Below are 26,110 nucleotides of genomic sequence, written 5' to 3' on the forward strand. Positions count from 1 at the left end.
CAAGCAAAATGAGAAAGTATTAAGGATAAAAAAATAATTAAAAGAAATAAACTACATGGTTACCATCTTTTGTGGACAATAGTCACTGACAAAATTGTATATGCACTTTGTATACCTAATGTATTACCTTGTTTTGTTAGTAATTGCATATGTATTTCGAAGTTTATGGCGGACCATATGCATTGTACAACATGTTAATCCTACGTTTACAAAATTCTTTATATTTACGACAGTTCAAGAGTTCTATAAAAACGGAGTGATGCCTGATTACCTTCTTGTCATAAAGATTAAAATCTGAAAATTACAAGCAAAATAAATATTAAGAGAAGTTACGAAAGGAATTTTACATAGAAAGCATTTTGAAGATCTCTGCTGTCAAGTTTTTGATTATGATCACCCTACAATCTTATACATGTTTACTTAACATATCAGCATCAAAAGTCATATCGAGTTGATATTTATGTTAGAATTCGTATCTTTGGGATATTTTTTTTCTGTGCGAAGGGAGGCAAGGAGCAAAGAAAGCAGAAGTAAATATACTTAACGCTGTGGAATATCTGCGCCATCCTTGTCTTTTAACCCATTGATTTATATTGAGAATTACTTTTCTGTTTTATTTGAAATTAATTGGAATTTTAATCATGTTAATCATTACTTCTTCGAATTTTTTAAATGTCTCCTACTTCGTGAAAATGAAATTTTAATACAGTAAGATTTGTCTCCAATGGATCCTTTATTAAATGGAAACTCGTATTAAACTTGTATTTTGATTTACTGGCAAAAATCGTGTTCAATTCCCTTCACTAAACGGAAACTTTACTACGCGGACAACACAAATCAAAATAAGCCTCTTAACGGAAAATTTCAAATTTCGGAGTGAAAGTATTTAGTATTTAGAAAGCTTTTAGACATCCAGTGAAAGGTTATATATATATATATATATATATATATATATATATATATATATATATATATATATATATATATATATATATATATATATCAAAACAGACAGTAAATTGCAAACTGAAGCAGACACGACGGATATACGTGCTTTAATTGAGAACAATACGGAAAGTCTGAAAGAGGAGAGGAGGTGGAGGAAGAAGAGGAATAAGGCATTGAGTTGAAAGAAGAGTGTAGGCTAAAGACTTATCAAAATTCTGTCAAAAGTTCAAAGCAACTGCAACATTTGCCTTACGTCGAAATCACACTGATATGCATATGCTTAGTGTGGTTTCTCAGCCTAAAGTCTTTGTGTAAAGTTGAGCAGACAGGCAGTGATGTGTAAGAAAACTCTCCTTGACTACTGAGAAAATTTACCGTAGTTAATGTGTAAAAATTATTTCTCTCTTCATTGTAAGTTTTGCGTGTATTAATTCGTAGTAGAAATAAATACTGTAAATGGACTAAGATATGTACAGCATCTTACTTTATCTCAGTATGTTCATTATATATATGCACTTTTTTTTTTGTATAGATTTACCTTTGTTAACTGAAAGCCTATCTTTAACGGAAATTTTTGCGAGTCCCGTTCGATCCTGCTTCGAATTTAATTTAAGTAATATTAAATTTATTTAAGTAATGTTTAAATTTGCAAATTCATTATTTAAGAAGCAAACAACATTTAACTAGACTTGAAGAAATTAGTAAACTCACATAGTTAAAATTCCAGCTGATTTCAAAGGAAACAGAAAATTAATTCTCCCTGTAAACTAAGGGGTTAAAAAAATAAATATGGTGTAAGTACTCAACGCCGTTAATTAAAAACGGACCTTCATATATATTATGCACTTATACATTCCTACAACTCTTGTAACTACCGTATACCCAAATGAATTGTGTCAAGTTATTTTGGAAAAAAGTTTTTACACTGCCTGTTCAACAACTATACCTTTTAAGCGGAGGGTGTTCAAATATTGAAAAGCTACTAGATTCTTTTTTTTAAACTTTCTTTAAAGAACAAGGAACCATTATTCCTGAATACATTAATGGACTGCAAAGTAATTAGAAGAAACAACGCTAGACCGCTAAAACACATAAATATTCTTCAGTGTTCAATAATTTCATAAACACCTCATCATGTGCTTTGCCATCCTCGAACGAATAGTAAACTTTCACGAAACACTTGAGAGTTTCACTCCATGTGGCACTATGACATGTAAAGCTGAAGCAAATAAGCAAGTGAAAGTCCCTAAGGAATATATGCTCTTAAGGACAATCGTTATCTTACATGGAAGAAAGTTATGCAACTCTCCTCCCCCAAGAAAGGACACTTACAGTGACGCCATTCATCATTAACATCCAACCGCAAATTATTTACACCACGAGAGCTTTCAATAGACATTAGTTTCCAGCTCCTTCCTACGAACCATGTTCATTGTTATGTCATAAGACTGAGATCATTGACATGGTTGAGGAGCAGCATATAGAATTCAATACTTGGTACCGCCTAGGGCTTCCTCATCACCACGCACGAACGGTAATAATCGTATTCTCCAGGCGGCAGATGTTTCGAGCTACTTAGATGTTCTGTAGTCACTAGAATCTCCGTTGCCGATGCAATGTTCTTTCGGAAGACAATGAAGTATGTAATCCAGCAATAAAATAAGAAAGCTAGCTAAACCAGGATGGATATTATTCCAGCCTCCACACTACGAAAGCAGAGAACCAGAAGAGCCTGGCCTACTAATTGACATCCATCAACTCCCAATTTTTTTCTTCTTCCATCATTACAAAATTCAGCCAAATTGGGAAACTCCCAATCTGGCGCCTAATTCGATTTGGTTTCTCTCTCTTTCAGGATATCTTATTGAAAAAATTAACATTCAGCCATTTTGATTCTCTCTGTGGCACAAAGAAAACCCAAGCATGAGCGTCAGATGCTGAGGGATGGCCTCTTTTTCCTGTCCGATTTGTTGTTTTTACCGAAGATTGTCCCCAGCACCTTGGACACGCTGTTGACACCCAGCTTCCGTCTAATGGGCAGCGCTCGCAACAGTTGCACCGATCTAGCTTCTCGGAGAAGGCTTTGGAAGGCTAAAGACACACCAGCGTAGTTCTCCGCAGCACTTACTTCGTAGAACTGACATCCGAACTGTAGTGACAACTCTTGTCCTGCGTCCACGCAGATTTCTCTGAAATGTCAAAATGTAAATCCATCTACTACAAGTATCGTTAAATTGTCAAATACAATGTTAACTATACTACATCAACTCATTAAAAGATTCATTCATAACCAAGGCAAGTATTTCCGATTGAAATAATGTTCGATTAGTTTACATTAAGAATTTTACCAATGTAAATGTTACAGTAAGTAATTCATGGTAAATACAAGACATTTGTCAACATATTTAAATGGTTAGAGACATTTCTCAACCGTGGGGTCGGGACTCCTAAGGGGTCGTGAGGAGAAAACATGGGGTCGCAAAGGGAGGTAACAAATATAAATGTAATTAGGATTCAGTAACGTATTTTTTTTTTTTTTAATATTTTGAATTTCTTATTTTGATAGACATACGAGGTGCACGAAAAAAAAATAATACTTGCTGTTTTGTTCTAAAGCCCACAGTTTTGTTATATCAGAAAAACAACTGTGGCGTGGAGACCTCTGTAAGTAGTGCAGGTTTTGTTTATTAGGTGGCAGCAGTTAAGCCACAGTGCCTGAATGAGTAAGACGTGTTTGTGATTCTGCCCGGGAACATGGAATTTTCGGTTGAAGAGCAATGGGTAATTGTGAAATTCCTCACCACAACTGGACGTTGTCCAGCCGATATTCATGGCCAATTGGAGGCTATGTGTAGTGACAGTGCTCATGCAGAAAACACTGTTAGGAAGTGGGTGCGTGAGTTCAAACCAGAGCAAACGAGTGTGGAAGATCAGCAGAGGTCTAGACGTCCAAAAACAGCATGAACTGACGTGCCAGTTGTTAAAATTTTCACCATAGAAGATAGGCGTGTAACTATGCAAGAGATTTGTGATTCATTGGGTCAACAATGGGAACAGTAGAAGAAATAATTACAAAGGAACTAGGCCAAGGAAAATTTCTTCTCTCTGGGTTCCACAAATGTTTAATGACAATCAAAAGTGGCAACTATTCGATAAAGTGTTGCAAATTTGACATGCTTCAGAAGAGAAGGACGCAATTTCTTGGCAAGTGTTGTGACAATGAATGAATCACAGTTTTCCAAAGACAAAAAGTCAGTCGATGGAGTGGGAACACACAGATTCACTCCCCCAAAGAGTAGAGAGCATCCAATGAGCAGGTAATTTACGTTATCTTCTAGGATTCTCAGGGAATGATATTGTCCTACCATGTTCCAAAAGGTGATAAAATCACGGGTAAGTATTTTCGTACACTTTTGGATACAGAATTTTTGCCAAAATTGACTGAGGAACGACCACAAACGACAATTTCGTCCTCCCCATGGACAATGGATCGCCACACCGTGCTAATGATTGACCTCATTCTCGGCTAACCACTTTATTCAATTTCATACCAACACTACTCACCATATTTAGCCCCGAGTGACTTCTGGTCGTTTCTAAATCTCAAAAATTCTCTTTGTGGACGTCATTTTACCAGTAGATAATTCCTGGAAAGTACAATTCCCCCTCCCCCCAAAGATGACCATGCCATATGCTACACAAAATGGACGGAGCAATGACAACTGTATATCAATAAAGAGGGAGAGTTTGTTGACATATAGACACAGGTTAGTTCTCTGTATTTCCTTGTTCTTGAAAATTAGAACGAAACAGCACGTACTTTTTGTGTGCACCTCATATTTATATGTTCCATACTTGTTAAATCCAGAAAAGAATATGAAAAAAAAAAACATTAAAAAAAAAAAACTGGAATAAAAGAAGAATGAAACTGATGAAAAGTTGCAAATTGAAATACAACAAAAATGCATGTTAAAATAGACACATGTACACGTGTACGTGATAAGCAGCAATAATGAAAACAAAACTTATTACAAACCGGAAATTACTTAGAGGTCCGTTGGCAAGAGGGGATGGTGACAAGGAATAGGTTGAGAAAGCCTAGGTTAGAGCATATACACCTTAAAAATCAGCAGGATCATTTTACTTGTTGAAGTTAGCGTACATAGGCATATACAAATTGAAATATTTGATTTTTTTATTAGAATAATACAAAATAAACATGTAATTACATAAATGCAAACTTTACGGAACTAACCTTATTAGTCAGAAAGCGCTTTAAAATTAGTAGTTGAGTAGGAAGACTAGGATTTTGGAACAGGGGTTCGAAAAGTAAGCAATTTAAAGCTTCTATAAACGATTTACGGAATTCGAGTTTCCTTATAGGTTTTATAACTTACTGAATTATTCTGTGAAAATATGGACTACAAGGTAAGTTATTGATAACAAAGAGAGTGTTTGAGGGGGAAAATGTAATTAACGAATAGCTACTAAATAATATTAGAAGCACTAAACTATGAATCACTAATGTAAGTTCGATTATAGAAAACTATAATGTAATGAGTTGAAAAATAAACAACGAAACATCTACAAGTATTACGATTACAGAGATCATTGCCATTTCCAAGCACTATGATTATATACAAATATATCAATTAACAGAGCGTATTAGAAAAGGAAAAGCTTCAGTGATTGAATGGCATGTTTATTAATGACGTCAGTAGTGATCTTATTTATCCCCGTCACGAATGGACCACTGGCCGACAAATGTTGCTCATGAAAGAAATGCAAATTATATTTTTAAAAAAATAACGATAAAAAATGTTACTTACAAAACAGACAAAAGAGACTGAAAATTAAATGAAATATAGAATAAAACAAAAATAAAAGTTATCAAAATAAAATTAAGGAGAAGTCTCAGAAAAAATAAAAGTTAAATTACATAAATAGAAAACAAACAAGAAATTACATAAAAATTCAAAATTCTTAAGATGTAAAAACAAAAGTCTCAGAAAACGTAAAAGAAGAAGTGACAGAGACAGGGGCGGATCCAGGGGGGGGGCGATCGGGGCGATCGCCCCCCCCCCAGAAGAGGAAACTTTCTTATTTTATATATATAAATAAAACCCATTCCAAAGTTAGAGCCCTTAAAGGTAGCAGTATGACAACCCACCGCCCCCCCCCCAGAAGTCAGTCCTGGATCCGCCCCTGGACAGAGAAAGAGGCAAACGGAAGAAAAGTTGCCTCAACATCATGAAATAATTAGAAGAAATAGAAAGAAAAAAGGCACATAATAAAAGATAGATTTCGATGAATATGAAGTGCGTATAAGCAAGAATGTATTCGCTTTGCAGATAATCTGGATCTTGTTGCAACATGTGTAACTAAAACTAATATAATGTTAGAAAATGTTATCAATAGCAATTAAGAACATTAGATGAAATTAAAGTTTACATTAAAGCGAAGAAGAGAATTATCAATTGTTAAGTTGGAGAGGTGACTTGGAAATTTCTAGCATGCAGCAGGCTTGCAACAAGTGAAAGGTCATTTTGAAGGGAAAATATTAATGATAATGACAAACACTAGTAATCTCTCTCTCTCCTGCGTCGTATTTCTTTTTCTCTCGGATATGTAGAATACAGAAAGAGAACATTAACTCCTGTGCGACTTTGCCGGAAATTTATTCCTAATTATTTCTTTCTAGTTTATTGAAGTCTCTTTAGACTGAAGTCTGATGAAATATACATATTGGGTATTTTTAGCACAAGAGAATAAAGTCATATTACGAAAGTTATGGGTAAAAAGAGACAAAGTATACACAGAACGCTTAAGTACATGGAAAGGTTTTCCCCCTACATACACAGTTATTTTTTATTTGTTTGTTTATTTTAACATTATAAGGATTATTTACAATATCTGGACCAAAAGTGAACATGCTTTCCTTGAAATTTCTAGAAATTTAATAATGTAAAAATTTTAGCTTTTACTTTCTACAATATTTAAAATACATACAGAAATACGACATAAATTTCAACGAACAGCCTTCAAGAACTCATATTTCTTGTAATAAATGAATGAAAGGAAAACAAGAGAGAATGTTAGAAAAGTAAGTTTTTGTTTTCATAGAAATTTCTTTCTTAAAAATTAGATCAGTGAAATATTCTGAACTAAATTTAGATAGATAAAACATACTATTACAATTTATAATTTAAGAAGTGAATTCACTTCAATAGGTGCGAAACAACAAAAATTCATAAGCGAATCTTTATTTTTGTGATCCACTGAAAGGATTTTCAGCCATATACCAGTTCCAGTTATCTCCCTTACGGGAGGTTTATAAAGAAAGTCCCGGCCTTAGAGCCCTGTGGACTGCTTCACTAAATGTCTTTTAAATAAATGGTTTGAAATAAGAATATGTACTAATATGGCACGTGCCAAAATGGCCGAATTTGCCTGTTGTAAATATAAATTGTTTATCACATTGTTATTGTAGTAAGGAAGGATAAGCGGCGCATGAACATATTGAAAATGAAAAACTGTGTTTTAAACTTGTAACAAACAATAAAATCGTCAGAAGTAATGAATTGTAAATAGTAAAAGTTGAATAAAAATGGAGAGCAAAACTCCCCAATACTTAACGTTTACAGCACTATCTCTTTATCCCCCTTCAACCATATTCAAACTGATCACTAGCAAATATATTGTCAGGTCATCGTAATAAATTACACGAGAAATACCTTTATCAAGAATAATAATGGCTTATCATAACAGCAGTCAATAATAGTAACGATCAATCATTGTTGGTTCTAATAACAACCGTACACCTCGTAATATGACAGCCAGTGATGCCAACCCATGGGGAAAATCCCATTTTGTGGGAGTTTTCGACAATTTCTCCAGTCGGAATAAAGAGAATTCCCGTACAAACAAGTAGCATATATGTGATTTTTCATACATTTTCTTAATCCGTGATAACAAGATTTTCTATGGGTGGGAAGTAAGCTAATGAGTCTTCAATGCATGTTAAACCCGAAACTCTAGTATTTAGGACAAAATTATCAAACGAGAAACAGCCATGTCCCCCACGAAATTACTGGAAAATGAAACTTGTTTTATCTAGTTTCGGTTTCATCGAAGATTACGTCACAAATTCGTGATGGAAATAGTAATTTCTAACAGCAAAACGTATTTGTTTTCGTCAACAGTTTCAATTCTTTCTCTTAATTACTTGTTCATAATCATAAACTATTTGATTAACGTAAAAGAACTGAATTCACTTATATATAGAAGAAAGTGAGTGACATACAGTAATTTCACTTTTTAAAAATTTGAAAATTTTAGAAGAGCGTGGTAAATTCAAGACCAAAATGGGAATTTCTGACTCTCGAGATGGGATTTTATAACGTTTCAGGTTGGCATCACTGACTGACGATAGCATGTAGTTTAATATCTCAGCAAAATGTTTGTCAACATAATCTGACTGAAAAATTTTAGTGTCTTCCGAGCAAATAGTGAAAGTGGATGTTTGATATTTACCTTGAATGTTCGAGATCTCTCTTATTCCCTAGCAGTAACGCTGTGAAGTAGTTGTGAAGTTTTAGCTTTGACAATTTGTCAAGGATCTCGTGGGCGTCGTTGAAGCTAGTGCGGTCGCATACGCTGTATACCACAACGAATGCTTCACCCCATCGAATGTGGTCATAGAGGCATCCAACGGCCTGGAGAGAAAGAAAGCATGCAACAATGACATTTGAGTTCAATATAAAAAAATTCACATTCAAATTATGAGGATTTCGTATATTGACAGGATTTAAAAAGTAATAATAATACTTGTAATACGCAAGCCAAAGTAACTCAACCTAAAAAGTGAAAATAACAAAAACAAAAACTTGCAATAGCCTACAAATAGAGTCAATTTGGTTCTATAAGTTGAAATAGTTTTACGGTAGCCAAGGGCCCCATGTTGTGGTTTCCAAGGGGGGGGCAAGTATAAGAGATGTTTCAAAAATAGTTTCAAATTTTGCTGTAACTAATGTAAAAATTCTATTGGATTTTCGATGTTCTGAAGTACAATTTCCTAAAGGGGGGCAAGCGCCCCACCTTGCCCCTCCCTGATGGGCGCCCTTGACGGTGGCTTAAATATTGGTAACAAAATTAGCCTAAAATATCAAATTCACTTGAAATTGGATGTAAACTTTAAGCGCTTTAACATTCAATATATATATATATATACTATTAAATTAGTGCGATTCTTAGCTATAAACTGTGTAATATACGACTGACACCAAATATAATACATAATTTAAACCTTTTTCAATGTAATAGTTAAAAATCTTCGTATATATTTACATTAATAGGGAAAAGAAGGAGAATAGGAAAGCACGAGAAAATTAGAAACATCTAGAAAAGTGTTTCTCGAAACTTTCGGCAGTTTGCAGTTCAATATATTTTTTTAAGTGTCTTTGTGTAGCGCGGTGCAAATAAGCAAACTGTCGTTTAGACCAACTTTTTTTTTTTTTTTTTTTTTTTTTTTTTGACAGAACACTTTACTGAACGTCCAGGACATTTTAGCATACATGTTTGATATTTTTATTATTAATAATATCTATTATAATAGATAACCATAGTTTTTATAATGACTATGTAGCAATGAGAGTTATTGCTGCCGCTGGAGGTGTTGACTGGTAGTCTGTCTCGATTTTAAGTAATTATTATTAAATTCTTCATGATTTAATTCTTTGAATTTAAATTCTAAAATTTCGCGACACACCTTAGGGGACTGCGTGACACACCAATGTGTCGCGACACATCGGTTGAGAACCACTGATTTAAACAGATATAGGGTTGCCAAACCTTAGGTTTTCGCATAAGTTTTACATTTTTGTGGCATGTTTTACGTTATACATTTTTGTTTTCAGTGTAAGGCGATTTCTTTCGTTTTTCTTAAATAAATGAAAGAATTTATAGTCCTGAAAGCTTTAAAAACATTCTTATGTTAATATTTTTTTAAAAATTAGATCTGATTTCTCAAACATTGCTAATAACGCAACCAGCGATGTAACTTAGCATTCAAGGAATATGCAACAGGTTGTGTTTCTATCTCCTATATGACCGGCACTCTTATGTTAAATTTGATTTTAGCATGCTATCTTTCCTTTTTCAACACCGTTTCCATCATATCGTAGTTTCAATCTCTCGTGATATACTAATGTCAGTAACAGAAGCTACTGTGAATTCATAAAAGCAGAGCTCGAGGTGGTTGAAAATTCCTATGTGCCGCAACGATTTATTTTAAGTATATAAAGGGGGTATGGAATTGTTAAGAGATCCAAAGCCTTTATTCAAATACAATTGAAAAGCAACCAAGATTTGTGTAATATACTTGCTTGGTTAGATTTGAGTTTAGTGTCCTTTCAGCACCGAGGGTATATGAGACTGAAACCTGAAATTCGAACCATAACATTATGAGCTCCTCGGGTATTGTAATATACATTTTGTGTTTTATGTACTGTAATTATTTTTAATGAAACTGATCCAGTTTTTAATTAAAATCATTATGTTACTATGTGAAACCATACGATTGTTTGTTAAATGTAAATTCTTCCTTTCTCTCCCTTTAAAAATCGTATAACCTTCTTTTCTATTTTTCTCCGAGAAATCTGGTAACCCTAGGCCGATGTTTTACAGATTTTACACTGCAGATCACATGAAATATCTACATGCTCTGAAGCCACTAAGAACATAATATATACTTATGTCATGAGTAGAGTTCGATATTCTTATCTGTTGAATTATTTTTTTCTTGTTCATACTGAATGAGCAGAGTTTTTAATATTCTTAAATTTTGAATTGTTTTCCTCCCGGAGCTGCGAAATTCTTCCGAGGCAAATCTCAAATAGTGATCAACAAGTGTTGTCTGCATTTTCACAATACTACTCTCACTCCTATCTATTGCAATACCCCCGGGATAAATCATCTGAAATCAATCACTAATACTGAGACTATTATTATTATTATTATTATTATTATTATTATTATTATTATTATTATTATTATTATTATTATTATTATTATTATTTGTAACTGCAGCAATTATTTTACTTTGCTTTAGAATATCGTCGTCTAAGGTTCAATACCGCACAAGTAACACTTCATCAATTTTACAAGAGAGACAAAAGACCTATAAAAACTAGCTTGAGCCTCATTATACGCGGTATTACTTTGAGGGGAATAACAGAACCATTTGTCATGATATAGGTGTATTACTTAGCCATCCTACATTGATTCTAATGGTATCAAAAGCTCAGATTCGCCAAAATTAGCGATATGCGGTGATATTATATATATCACCGCATATCGCTAATTATATATATGCAGTATATATATAAGAATCACTTTCTGTTAAAGGGCATACGTAACATTTTTTTTTATTTTCACATTTTTAAAGAAATGAGTATTTTAGAGAAAGATGTTAAAGGGGCTTGTGTTCCTTGAAATGTGTTGAAAATATATGACATTGTAGTCTGCGTTTCCTGTTAAAAAAGGGACTAATTACATAAATACGCCCTTTTAACTGAAAATCAAATAAACAGGAGTATAATAATGAATAACATTATACAGAGAAATGTGTTCAACAATTTTTCCTTTTTACTGTCACAGCTACCTTCCAAGTGACCTGGGTTTCGCCATCATCAAACGAGCTCTTACGAAAAGTGATTGCCTTTACACCGTACATGAATTGAAGGAGTTGATTATCCACAGTACAGTACTATTGTTGAATTCAGTGGTGAAGGTGTTTTAGGTGTCAGGTCATGGTGGCCACAAGGAAAATCCAGTTTCTCTAGAGAAAAGGAATAGAGAAAGGATAAAATAACTTTTGGGATCAGTAACCCCAATCACTTTATCTATTCTGCAGACAATCCAGGAGTATGAACAGCTCTTCCGAGTGTTAATGAACAAATGATACACACTTTTCTCATGTTATTCAACACTACCAAAAATTTATTACTCTCTAAAAGTAAACTGAACCCAACAGGAGCTGACCCTTTGAAGATGAAGATGAATCAGCCTCAGTGTGACTTCTTTACATATTCTTTCATTTATTATAGCTATATTAAAAATATAAAAACTGCCCTCTTCCGCAAAAAATCCCGTGGATATATATGTTTTTTTTTGTTTTTTTTTTTTTTTCTTAAAAATCAAGTCAGGAAAACCGAATGTATACTAGTGCGTACTGAATAGGTGGCTGCTTATGAAGGTTTGTTTTCTAACTTGAATAATCCACTGGAAAATCTGTCATCCATCTTCCATCAGTTCCTTCAGGTTTTCGATCGTTTCATTACAATTTCATTTTGTCTGCAGTCCTTAACGATTTCAAGCCGATTACACCTTTCATAAGTAGCTACCTACGATGTTCTTACTAGCATACATTGTTTTCCTGATTTGGTTTCTTTTCAAATGATACAGCTGTTAAGAAATCTTTGAACCAACGAATTCATTTCAATGTGCATTTCATTATGTCTTATAAATATAAATTGTATTTCTCAAACTTCTAGCCCAATTTGATATATTATATGACCCCTTCCTATTAAAAAAAAAAAAAGTCAAGTGAGATGACCAACTTCAAGATGGCAGCCATGATAAGCATACCCTCATATAGATATCTACTTCCTCCCGGTGTCGGTTAATGTGTTTATGATTTTCATCCCTTTTCATCCTCTGAAATTTTGCTTACGCTCGTTTCTTGATATTCCATACTTCTCTGCCAAGTTTGATCAAGAAACTAGATTTCGACATTGATAAGTTTACTTGTAAGAGAAGACAACTATGAAATACTGGTACTGAATTCTTGAAAAATTGCGAGTCACAAGGGTGAAATATGTATTTTAAAATTCATTTACTGTCTGCATTTCCATTTGAGTTCTTTCTCTGAAAAATTAACTGCTAGGCCCTATAAGCAATGAACAGGGTGAGCGTTTTCACCAGAACAATTTGCAGCTGGAAAAACATTATAAAGGGAAATTGGACATGTCCATGATGAAAGACTACTGTTGGTTCCTCCTGAAAGAAGACTCAACATAGAAACGGGAAAATGTTTCGAAACTGCCTTTGTCGTTAATCATTTTTCTTAATCAAGCTTTAAATAAAGATGCAGGGTGTTCCGGGGATAAACTTATCATATGTGTTCAGGATCTCGCTAACCACTAGATCATGGTTCCATGTCAGACCAAAGTAAACACACGAGAAGAGTTATCTCAATTGAATAATAGTGTTCCATGCAAAATCAGGCAAAAGTACCTTGTAAATCTGAAAAGCAACTAAGTTAATCTATATTTTTTCTATTACAAAATTGAAAGTTACTATGTTTGTGACTTAATCTCTTGAACCACAAGACAAATCTCCATCAAATTTTTGACGTAGATGTGGTTCTGGCCTGGGAGTGTTTTTAGTTATTCACTTTGACGGTAGAACTTAAGGGAGGGGGAGAAGGGGGGAATTATATAATAAAAATATAATAACTCTTGACCCAACCAACCAACCTCGATCAAATTTTCAACATAGATGAGAATCGGTCCTGGGATGTTTTCTTCATTTCACTTTTAAGTGCAACGTAGGGGAGGGGATGTTTTAAAAAATTAAAAATAAAAGTGACTGTCCTTGTGACTTCATCACGCTTAAACTATCCGACCGACCTTAACCAAATTTTCAACATAAATTAGGTTCGGACCTGGAGTGGTTTTTATTGTATTTCTTTTACCGTAGAACTTAGGGGAGGGGGAGGGGATAGGAGAGATCTATAAAAATAAATAAAACTCAATAATTGTTGAACAACCCGAATGATCTCGATCAAATTTTCAATATAGATGAGGTTCAAGCATGGAAAGTTTAAATATATTTTCACTTTGACGGTAGAACCTAGGGGGAGGGGGAGGAGAGATTTATATATAATAATAAATAAAACTTAACTCTTGAACCACCCGACCGATCTCGATTAAATTTTCAACATAGATGAGGTTCGGACCTGAAAAGTTTATTTTCACTTTGACGATAGAACTTAGAAGAGAGGGAGAGAGGAGTTAAAAAAATAAAATTTAATAACTCTTGAACCAAACGATCAATCTCGATCAAATTTTTAACATAGATAAGGTTCGGGCCTGAGATGTTTTTTGTCACTTCACTTTTACGGTAGAACTTAGGAGAGGGGTTAGGAGAGGGAGATATATATAAAAATAAATAAAACTCAATAACTCTTGAACCACCGGACCTATCTCAAACAAATTTACAACCTAGATGAAATTTAAACCTGAGATGGTTTTTGTCATATCACTTTGACGGTGTAACTTAAAGCTGGGGGAGAGGAGAGACATTTAAAAATGATCAAAATGAGTGATATTAGTGTTGAATCCATAGTTTTCCGAGTCGCTGTCGCTGAGATTAACAGTGACACTTCTGATGCCGTTTAAATCCAAATTCAGCCCCGCAATTTAGGGGAGGGGAGATATATAAAAATGATCGAAATGGCCAATATGAATTTCGAATTCATAATTTTTGGGGTCACTGAGATGAACAATGTTACTTCCGATGCCGTGCCCCGCAACATAGGGAGGGGAGGGGGATATGTAAAAATAATCGAAAATGACCGATACCAGAGAGCGTTTTAGTAATAGTAAAAAGTGACTGACTAACGGAACATTTTACTATTTTTTCTTAATTTAACCCAGCGAAGGGGGTAACTGATGCTAGTAAATATATATTACGAAGGCATAACTATTAAGAGATTAGAGATGAGATGGAAATGATGTCAGATGTGTGTGTGTTTTAAATAGCTACACCGAAACGATCAATCACCGAATAGTGACCCCTTCTTATTAAACAATTTGGACCCGAATCCAGGATGACTGGCTTCAAGATGGCCGCTATGATGGTGCTATACAGCAATAGATGTAGTTATATCTCCAATACCTGTATTTAGGTTATGGTGTCACTCCCTCTACTTACGAGTTACCTTTGTCCCATATTGCATACTGTAATGTATTGAAAATTTGAGATCGCTTAGGGCTCCATTTAATATTATTCAATGGAACTCATGGGTTACTTTAGTATGATATGTAACTATTTTAGGGGGTGAGACTCAGGAAAACTCTGAAGTCTAAAACTAAGAACCAAATCTTTCAGTTTAACGTCCCACGATTATGTCCTTTAAGCTAAGGGAGACTATTATTAAGGCAAGTGAATGATGGAAGAATTGGTGAAATGAGAAAGTGGGAGGAAACGCGAGTACTCCGAGAAAACCCATGGACATGATGTTGTCCAATGGCCGAGGATCGAATCAGGGATTCCATGCACCAGAGGTAAGCGATCTACCTCTGAGCTACCGAGCCCCCAAAACTAAGGACCACCCTTGTGCAGATCAATATATAATTTTGATAGTTGCCGGACATAATTAAAAGAACAAGACCAACTACTACTACTACTGCTACTTAGAACATTATGGCTCAGGGGTTGCTGTTCACATCTTGTGTGAAAGGTACTTGGTCCGGTCCAACGATGCAAGGTCATGTGAGTTTGTGGTAATCAACAATGTTTTTATATATTTTTGAGTTCTTCCGTTTTCTCCCACGTTTTCATTCAATAATTTTTTCATATTCATTTTCATTAGTTATTCGTCTTCCTTAGTCCAATCGGCACAATTGCAGGACGTTTAAAAATTTCATTTTACTACTACTATTCCTAATAGTAATAGCAGTAATAATTTGTATTAGCTATATACATTATTCTCAATTTTCACAGAGAGCCGTGGTGGCTTAGTAACAGAGCATTTACCTCTGGTGCATGTGTCCTTGGTTCGATCCCAACTCACGCCAAGTGAACTTTGTGGTGGACAAACACCGTGTGGGTGGGTTTCCTCAGGGTTCTCCCCTTACCTCCCTCTTTCTTCATTCCACCACTTCATTCATTCCTCACCATCACCGTCTCCTTTAGCGTAGCCGATAGAATCGTGGAACGTAAAACTTAAAAAAGAAGAAGGTCAATTTTCACAGGAGAAAAATTAATTTGATTTCACTACAACTGCACGTTGCTGTACTCTCTGGTAATTAGTAAATGAAATTAGTTCTGTATTATTTTTAATCAAGATCTTCGTTTGATTTATCAATTTTACGTTATTAAGTTGTACAAAAAAATATTTCAGAAGAGGATGATATAAAAAGAAAAGCCGTTTTATCTCGTCCTTTTAAGAAATTATTCTGTTTCTTAGCCAGGAAAAACCAGGAAATGAAATTAACTCTCTTTTTGCAACGGTTACATACAAACATGCAGTTTAGAAATTAATTTCTGAAAGCGTACAGCCATAATGCAACTTTTATAGAAAGTATAAATGATCACTTCCATAATGATAATGACCTTGAATTATATGACTATAAGAAATAAGCGGCCATTATAGGTTGTCTTACAGGTAGTATGTATTCACGAATCTTCAGTTCGTCGGTGCACATTCTGAAAAACATTTCGAAGGTATTTAAAAAAAGAAAAAGAAGTTGCACGAATACAGCATTACATAGAAATGAAGTTTCCATCAATCTAATGGCAGTGAAACATTTTTCGAATTTTTTATTAATAAGCTTTTTTTCCTTGTCAATAGATTTGCGGAAACCAGATCGACAAGATTTGAAGAAGAATTTGAGATATAGTAAGAGAAAGTATGCTCTACTGCTCATGACTAATTACTGTGCCAGTGAAATTACATATTTTACATATATATAAAGAAGAGATACACGTGTACCCTTCAGATATAGAGAGCATTATGCATTGATGATGGAAATATTAAGGAGCTCTTTTAGGGTCACACACTGAGGATGAAACAACGTGACGTGATGTTGTTGGATATGTGTCACAGGCTGTCTATGAATTGAGGTATTTTTTAAACGTTTTGTTTGTTTTAAATTATAAAGTAGGCTGAACAATTGAAGTATTTATAAACAAATCTGATAGTATCCATTATTCTACAATGTAGATATTATATTAGAGTTTAACGAAAGAAATGTCCAAGAATGAGACATATACAAATCTATAGATCTCGTTGAGCTGAACAAAATGATATATGCCCCTGTAAACCCTCATGCGCAGTTTGTGAGAAAAGTGTTCTTTTGCAAACTTAATTGATGCTATACAAGAACTACGCCACCTCTTAATGTGAAATGTGTAGGTGGTCCTGGGTTCGATTCCCAGTGGGAGAGAACAAAAATTTAATTTCACTCTCATTCATTATCAGTTTCCTTTCCCTAAAGGCATAATTGTGGGACGTTAAACATAAATATTAAAGTAGAACTGAAATATCAAATACAATGGAGTAACTAAGAAATCTGACCAATGGAGAGAGAGAAAAAGAGAGGAAAAGAAAGAGAAAGAGAAAGAGAAAGAGAGAGAGAAAGAGAGAGAGAGATATGGATTCAAGTGGATCCTTGAGATCTAAATATACATCGAATATAAAAATCTTTTTTAAGAAAATATTAATATACTTGAATAAAGGCGCTTAAAAAGCAGCGAATAATACAATCTCTAAAAAGCAGAAAATAATTTAATATTATTATCTATCAAAAATTTCAAGTTTGTATCAAGCTAACAAATTAATCCTTCATAAAATTACCATCCAAACTAATTTTTGTGTAAGGCATTAATTTGTTTCACTTGGCACAACTTTTAATTATTTTATGTTTTATTTAGCGCTTCGATTATTCCCTGTACTCAATGTTTTTATTATTTTATACTTTTTAATGGTTTTAATAAAATCGATTCACATTTTTTTAGTTTTTATTTTCTGCTTTTTAGCCTGTTTTCGAAGTTGGTTATTTTTCTTTTAAGTTTGTTTAATTTTTCCACTTTTTCGTTACACAACAGTTTAATTAGATATCTAAACTAAAGCTGGGACACTAATTTCCTATAAAATGAGTTTGCCTACAAAAAGTGTGTGAACAAATATATGCATACACGTAAAAAAAATGGTATACGCGTTGTGAACATAGCCCTACACACGGCATTAACACTATCAACTGTTGAGGAGTTTCATGGTCTAGCTCAGACCCTGATAAAATTTATATTCTGCTAGAAAGTATATTCTTTGAAATTATAAATGAATAATCAACATTGACTCATCTACGTTGAAGTTATGCGTGAATATACACACAATGAAGTCGATTAATTACGATATTAGCATTAGCAGCCATTGAGGAGTTTTATGATCTAGCTCTGGGGACTATTATTAGATCCTCATTAAAATTGTATGGGATCACCAGAAAAAGTATACTTTTTTTAATATAAAAAATGCATATTGAAAATTGTTTGGCATTACGTTTGGAGTGACCCTCGTATTTCGATGTCTACAGAGCGTAGTGGAGGAGATGTGGTCAGCATCTGCATCACATTTCACGCGTCTTCATTCTTAGGTTCCCCTAGATACTAGTTTGAAAAAGTTGGATGAAACCCTTATAACGATACAACTACTGTGTTTGGGAATGATCATGAATGCATTTTTTAATACCAACTGCAGAAGAAGAAAAGATATTTGAGATTTACAAACTCTCCTATGCATAAGTATCGGAAGCCTTATAAGCATGGCTTTGTGCGTCTGTCGACAGACAGCAGAAACGGTAATAAATATCGAGAAGTGGCTTTTGGGAATCGGTTCACCGTCCCAAGAATATGTTCTATTTCCTTCATTAACGCTCTATCCAAGCCGAAAATGGTATATATTACCAATTTCCGGCTTCAACCATTAATTGCCATAGAACAAAATCTATACGAGATAGCCACAAGCAATATACTATAATGACTCAGTGTTTGAGGAACATGTTCTATCTTTGATCTTATTCCTTCAATTGTAACCTGAACTTACAGATGCACTCTTCTAGCTTCAGTATTGAATTTGCATAATTTGAAAGTCTACCCTAATGTCAAGCTGAGAAACGAAATTAACTTCTTTGTAATATACAAAACACAACTTGAAGCATTATATAGGCCTATTGCGACTTAAAAAAAAAAATGGTACCAGGATATCATTGTTTTAATATGGATGTTTATAATTGTGTGTGACATTTTTATTGAATGGTACCAAATAATATAATAGTTTACAGAAATATTTTTTTTAACAACGAATGAGTAAAATATAGAATATCTATGTTTATTTATTGTTATCTAATGGTGTTATTTGCCCAAAAACTTATGTAGCTAATGCAAAATATAATATAATTACTTACTTAAAACCTTCTAAGTTTGCGTAGTTTCAACATATGTAACGTAAGAGATGGATTACCATGAGCTAAGGAATAATAATAATAATAATAATAATAATAATAATAATAATAATAATAATAATAATAATGAGCAGCTATATGCTAGAAAGGAATGACAGGACCTGACGTCAACTAACAATAGAGAAGATCATGGCGTGATGTTTACCCAAGCTATGCATCCTTAAATACGTTTAAGAACTTGTTAAATTATCTTTAAAGCACGTTTCAAAATTGCAGGATAATTTGGGCGGTTAGACAAATTATCTTAATAGCACATAAGCTAGGATGGTCTCGGCAAAAGATTTGATAAGTTGTAAGCACACTTGAATCTAAGGTTGAACAATATGCAACAAATTTTGTAGGAAGACGTACGTACTATAATTGAAGAGACCCATCAACACGCTGAGGACAAACAAAATCAAATTGGTGACTTAAGGAACGAGTTACAATTCTTAAAGGGAGACTATATTCAGATAATTCTGTGGAAGTTTTGATCACATGACTGAGGGTCAACACGCTAATTTTTCTGCCCAACAGTAACAAATATTGAACGTATTAACAAAGACTAAGAGAAACGACTTCTACCTTGGCAAGCACAATTATCTATCTGTACAAACCATCACTACAGGAAATGAAACGGAAAGAAGAACCAGTAAGTGGAATTCTACAGCTATTTTCCTAGTTATGGAACTCCTATTAGTAATAGTAGATCTAATGATCATTTTAAAGATTAGCGATATTAGATAATTTACTAAACATAGCAGTAAGAAGTAAACATAGCAGTCAAATATATTATATTTCCGCGAGAATATTCTTAGAGAAGTTTGAAGCCGAGTTTGTGTTAATAAGGGTAAGCAACAGTAAATATGGGAAAGGTTCTCTCGCATTTTTCACCACCTTGCTCTATTTGGTTTAGGGCAGTAAACAGTACGCTACGTACATGTAAGGATTTTAGATTCTTTTAAGTAATTTCTAAAGGAACGAGTTCGTTTTAGGACTAAAAGATGTACGAACTACAAACAGTAGGTATGACCCTAGATTAGACAAAATTATTACAGACTCTGCATACAATGATTAAATGTTGTTCAATACATTCCAAACTGATTCTAGAATATTGCATCCATTCGTACTTTACTACCATTCAAGTTGGAACAAATACTGTTGTCATCACAATTTATAAATTTTAATAATTTATTAATGTTAGATTCACGAGAATTAAGTCAATGCAAAGGAGTAATCCAGTTAGAAACCAACGGGTTATATATGTTTGTTGATAAATCCTATAATTAAATCCAGACTCATAAACTATATGAAGTAAACAAGTAACATGAAAGGTCCTCATGTTTCAGCTTCGTTTGTTAAATCCAGATTTTTAACTACAGATATTCCTATAGGATGGAGGTCAGGAAAATTAAAATCATCTAAACATTTAATGATAGGCTTATGTTTGAGAGTTGAAAAGAGATGACAACCAATCAAGAGGTAGCAACTTTAACTTAGAAACTTCTTGGGCAGAAAAACATATTCCGTATTTAAGAACGTCAGGGTTGAGTGCTTTGCTTGACGATGGTAAACATGATTTTCCTGAGAATTGGCAATACCATACAGATCAATCATCAGAAAATGGAGACTTAAACTGGAAACATCAATTTCTGAATATAAATTTCCTTTTAACGGCGAACCAGGATTCCTTATTCGCAGAACATAAGTGAGTGCCTAGATATGCAATAATTTCGTAATTTAAGGGATTTGGCGTAACAGAAATCGGCGAACCAGGAAGGAATAGATCAAACCACGAATTCAACTCAAGAATGTGAAATCCAATATTACCGTTTCTTATTTCAGAAGCTACGCATTTAAATAATGAATGCTGGCTGAAATTGTGCACAAAATGTACTTGTAAAGACATGAGAAATATTTCTTTTAAAACTTCTGTATTTCTTGTTCTGCTTCATACAATTTTAATAATTCAATGTGCTACAAGAAGATATAGAGTGCTGATTTTATATTTACCTCCATTTCTTTAAATAGTAAGCGCTTTTTTTTTTTTTTTTTTTTTTTTTTAGGGTTGGCAACAATAATGAAGTTCAGCATATGCAGGAGCATGTCCTAGGATTCTGTGCTTACAACAGAGAGAATCTTCCAAGTAGAGTTGTGTACGTGCGAGTAGCAGTAAGGTGCAATGGCTACCGTAACACAAAATTCCGCAAAATGTCAAGTGAGATCTCCTACACTATTTTTGAACGACAAAGGACAGAATGCAGTTGACATCCATCGGGAATTATGTGCCATTTACGGACCGACAGTAATGAGTGAAGGGAAGATCAGGCAATGATGCACAGAGTTTCGCGTAGCTGAAGGCCTACTGTTCAGACAGACAATCTGGTGGAACGTGTTGACGAGAAAGTGCGATTCAATCGTTGGTTCACGATAACTGATCTCGCCAAAGAGTTCCAGAAGTGTTTGTGAAAGCAGTGCATCGAATTGTCACTGACAAGTTAGATTATGACAATCTGTGTGCGAAGTGACATTTAACAGATAAAAAATAGCTGACTGACGCTCACAAAGATCAAAGAATGACAGCTATACGTGACTTTTTAAGCCCCTAAGGGAGGATAGAGAAGATCTCTCTTCTCACATAGTGACGGGAGATAAAACCAGTATATAGTACGCCACTGGGAAGTCAAAGCAGCAATCAATACAACGGAGGTGCTGATTATCCTAAAGCGAAGAAATTCGAATCAACATTATCAGTTCACAAAATCATAGCAACCGGTTTCAGGAGCAAAAGAATATGATTGTTTTGAAATTCTTGAAACCAGAACGAACAATCACAGGAGGTGTGTATTACTAAACACTGAATAATTTGTAACATGCCATCCAAAATTGGAGGAAAGGAATGTTACTGTTTGGAATTCTTCGGATCCATGATTACGCCCGCCAACACAAAGCTGCTCGTACTGTTGAGACAATTCATAGATTTAGATTGGAACTAATCAATCATCCCCCTTACAGCCCCGACCTCTTCTTGAGTGATTTCTTTCTTTTTCTTCATCTGAAAAAACTTGCATTGAAGCGTTTCAACGACACTGAAGTGCTAAAGACACCAGTTCTGTCTGGCTGCGTTCTCAGGCAGCAGATTTTTATACAACACTACCAGAAATATCTGGAGGTTCATGGTGATTGCGAAGAAAAATAGGCAACGTATGTACTTGTCACCAGTCACAATTAATTTCTTCGATCATTTTCTTTCTTTTTTTTTTTTAATCTGTACTTTTTTGACATGCACCTCATATATACAACTCTATTCTTTTTAATCTGTTCAGATATTTACTTGCTGTTATGAACATCTTAATCATTTTAGATGCAGTGGTTTGTCCTAGTTCATTATATATCCTTTTTTTCATGGAATATGCTACATTAGCTATCATTTCAATCATTCTGATAGAATGGTGTGTTTTTAATTTCGATTTGAATATATGTTCCAATTTTCTTCGAAACTAATATTTTATATTTTATGGTTATGTATTTATTTGGCAAATGAACTATTACTCTTCCTTAAGATACCATTAATATGTAATTTGTTGACTTGGTTAATTGATGTTCTTATTCCTTATGAAAATAGTTTGCAAACATCTATTCAATACCTAAATTTGTTAAATCAGGAATGTCATATGTGAAACTTTAAATAAGGCATATATAGACCCTATATATGCGTATAATGACGTTCAACAAACGATATAAATTAATTAATAGAAATGAACAAGAACAGTAGAATAAAGAATTCAGAGTAAAAAATTGGTATAAATAATGAAATATATGAAGTTTCTAAATAGTTACATAGGTAAATATGTGCATAAATATGTTTGAGCAAAATAGGATATATGGTCTTGAGGAGAATTTCGCAGTGTTGGGGGCCAAATTACCCCTCTTCCCCCGGAAATATTAATTCATATAGATATGTGTATTACACAATTTAATTTGCTGTAGAAAGCAATTAACAATGATACTAAAATATATATAATAACATTATTATTGTAAATTTGAAAAGCCTTGTTATTACTAAGAGACACAAACAACGTTGAATATTGAAGCCGCATTGCTGACTTCAGATACAATACAAGAATCGTACTTAAGTAGATCTCATATATAAGATTTGACTAATTCTGAGGGATCCAAATGGCTCGTACTAAGCAAGGGGCTAATAAAATTTTTGGCAAAAAAAAAAAAAGCTCCAAGTAAACTTCTGATTGCGAACGAAGTGAACAAAGACAAGATTTCTAGCCACAAAGTCCGTATGAAGCAGAGCCATCGTTCAAAGCTAGAAACTCATGTACTTTGGGAAATCTGAAATCCAGAAGTCCTTATATTTATTGATTATGAAATTTCCTTTTCAAAGATTGGTTAAAGAGATCACTCAGAACATTCAACTAGACTTGAGATTTCAATCTGTTGACCTTACAACTTTACAAGACGGCTCAGATGCCTATATCGTGGATGTTTGAAAACGCTATCTCTGCGCTTTACAAACTAAGCGAGTGCCCATTACGCCTAAGGATATCCAACTAGCACTACGAATTTTAGGCTAGTTGGATACCTGACCTGTTGGACGGCTTTGCTTTAATATGTTTCTGTTTAAAGCTTTTCGACGAAACTTTCGGACATTAATTCAGAAAAATTGTTTTAACTCTTGAAGGTCATATAAATCAGGATTCTGCAGATAACCAAGAAGGCACTTCTTCAGAAGATATTATGGAAATAAACATGGATATTACCTTTTACAATTGTATTGTAGAGTTTTTGCATCATTTCAATAATAATAATAAAAGCAGTTCCTAATTATTATTTACTAGTACCAAGTATTCTAGATTAGAGATGCAAGGGCTCGAAAAAAACTTGCTTTAAAAAACGGAACTTTTTTCCCTCGTTTTTTTTTCTGGGAAATTTTGGGCTTTCTTAAATATTTCATTTTTAGTAGAGACATAATACAGGGTGTCCGAGAAGTCCTTCCCTGATTACAGAAATTGATAACTCAGGCTAGAAATAAGATAGAAATATGAAACTGGTGTTGAATTGTTTACAAACTATAAAAGTTTTTGTCTGTGTTAGGTTTGTTTTGTTCTGTTTTACCAAGTCTCAATTTTGTTTGTTTTAGGTTTGTAGTACGTAAGTAAGAAGTCCAAGAAACCATGCCAACCAACCAGGAGAAGGCACAGTGTGTCCTGTGGTACCATGAGACACAATCAATCTGACGTGTAGGTTTCCACGGTGCAGAGACAGTTCCAGACAACATTTGGGAGGACTCCCCCTGATGTCAAGAGCATTAAAGCCTGGTATGAGAAGTTCAAGAACACAGGGTCGGTTGCTGACCTTCCGAAGTCTGGTCGACCAAGAACCTCAGCAGACACGGTGGAGGCTGTGCGGCAGTCTTTTCTGAGAAGTCCTAAGAAATCGGTGCGCAGGGCCTCACGTGAATTACAGATGCCAAAAATGGGGTTATGTCAAGGATGAGGTCTACCGAACACGTGTACAAGATCTTGAAACCCTGCAGCAACGGATAACCACAGTCGTTGCATCGATCCCTCCAGTGATGTTGGCTAATGTGTGGATGGAAATTGAATATCGCCTAGATGTGCTACGTGCTACCAAGGGTGCTCATGTGGAAGTGTACTGATGTGACCAAAACTTTTATAGTTTGTAAACAATTCAACACCAGTTTCATATTTCTATCTTATTTCTAGCCTGAGTTATCAATTTCTGTAATCAGGGAAGGACTTCTCGGACACCCTGTAGTATGTTCCTCTTTATTTTCCCATTATAGCACGAAAAGACATTTAATTATTGCATTTTGCGGAGAACATTCTGAAAAAAATAGAAATAAAAGAAAATCGATCATTCGATAGGAAAGAAAACCAAAATCAGTGGACGACGTGAGTTTCCAAGTTCCTACAGATTGTTTATAGAACTATTAGGTTAACATTTAACACAAAAATATTTTACTATTAGTATAAGACTTTATAGTGTTAGCAATAACTGTCCTAGTTGTTTATTGTATTTCGTGGAAAAATTCTCATTTAAAATATATGAATAAAATGAAACTTATAACTATACATCATACTTGTTAACGCAGCTAAAATGCGAGGCAGGGAGTGTTTAAAATGTTATCGAAAACCTTCATATTTCAAAAACTTTGACAATTTAATAGTAAAGAAAGTAGGAATTATTTGAATAATGATGTTAAGTTACCATCATACCCAAAAGAGGCATCCATGGCTTTAATCTTATAAAATTGACTCGACGAAGCTCAGAACAAAATATTACCGGAACGGAAAATGGGATTTACGCAAGATTTTTTTAAAATGAAGATGGTTTTGAGTTTGTCCCTTGTGTTTTTTCTTGCCGGCCAGGTTGAATTTAGGTAACCAATAAAACACTTATATAAAGATGTATAACTTCCAGATACTTGATAAGATGGTTAGGCAACCAAATAGACATAAGAAATAAAAAAGCGAACATTTTCGCTCCCACCCCCTGAAAATCCAGCTTCTTATAGGGAAAATCTTTATACTAAAAAAGCCTACTTTTTGCATCTTTATTTCAGTAAAGTTGGCAACGGTCTATACGATGTGAACTTCATGTGAAACGACTTTTCGCAGTCAATGCACGTATTTTTCTATTAAAGTGGTCCCTGGTTCGTTTACTACTGGAGGTACTAGTTAGAATCATTGCTGAAATAAACAAGGAGGTAAAAACCACTTCTTTTACGAGATCGGTAAATATTCATTGCTCATGTATTTGTAGGTATGGTAGATAATTTCTTAGGTTTATGGCCACCGTGGACAGTTTGGTGGAACGATATTGGGAATGGTTATATTGGA

The 26,110-nt window shown here is 34.2% G+C and overlaps 1 protein-coding gene across 1 annotated transcript in view; it reads right to left on the reverse strand.

The window, feature by feature from the left end:
- Nucleotides 1-996: 996 nt before the first annotated feature.
- LOC145666995 (ras-related and estrogen-regulated growth inhibitor-like protein) overlaps nucleotides 997-26,110 on the reverse strand; it is a 248,730-nt gene continuing 223,616 nt past the window's right edge. Inside the window, exons 4-5 of the mRNA XM_081734676.1 lie at nucleotides 8,482-8,663; nucleotides 997-3,137 (exon numbers count right to left, since the gene is read on the reverse strand). Coding sequence (XP_081590802.1) covers nucleotides 2,879-3,137; nucleotides 8,482-8,663 — 441 coding nt within the window. The 3' untranslated portion in view covers nucleotides 997-2,878. The remainder of the gene's footprint in view (nucleotides 3,138-8,481; nucleotides 8,664-26,110) is intronic.

This window comes from Thermobia domestica, chromosome 1, assembly GCF_964235325.1.
Source record: "Thermobia domestica chromosome 1, izTheDome1.hap1.1, whole genome shotgun sequence".
In the NCBI taxonomy this organism is placed as follows: domain Eukaryota; kingdom Metazoa; phylum Arthropoda; class Insecta; order Zygentoma; family Lepismatidae; genus Thermobia; species Thermobia domestica.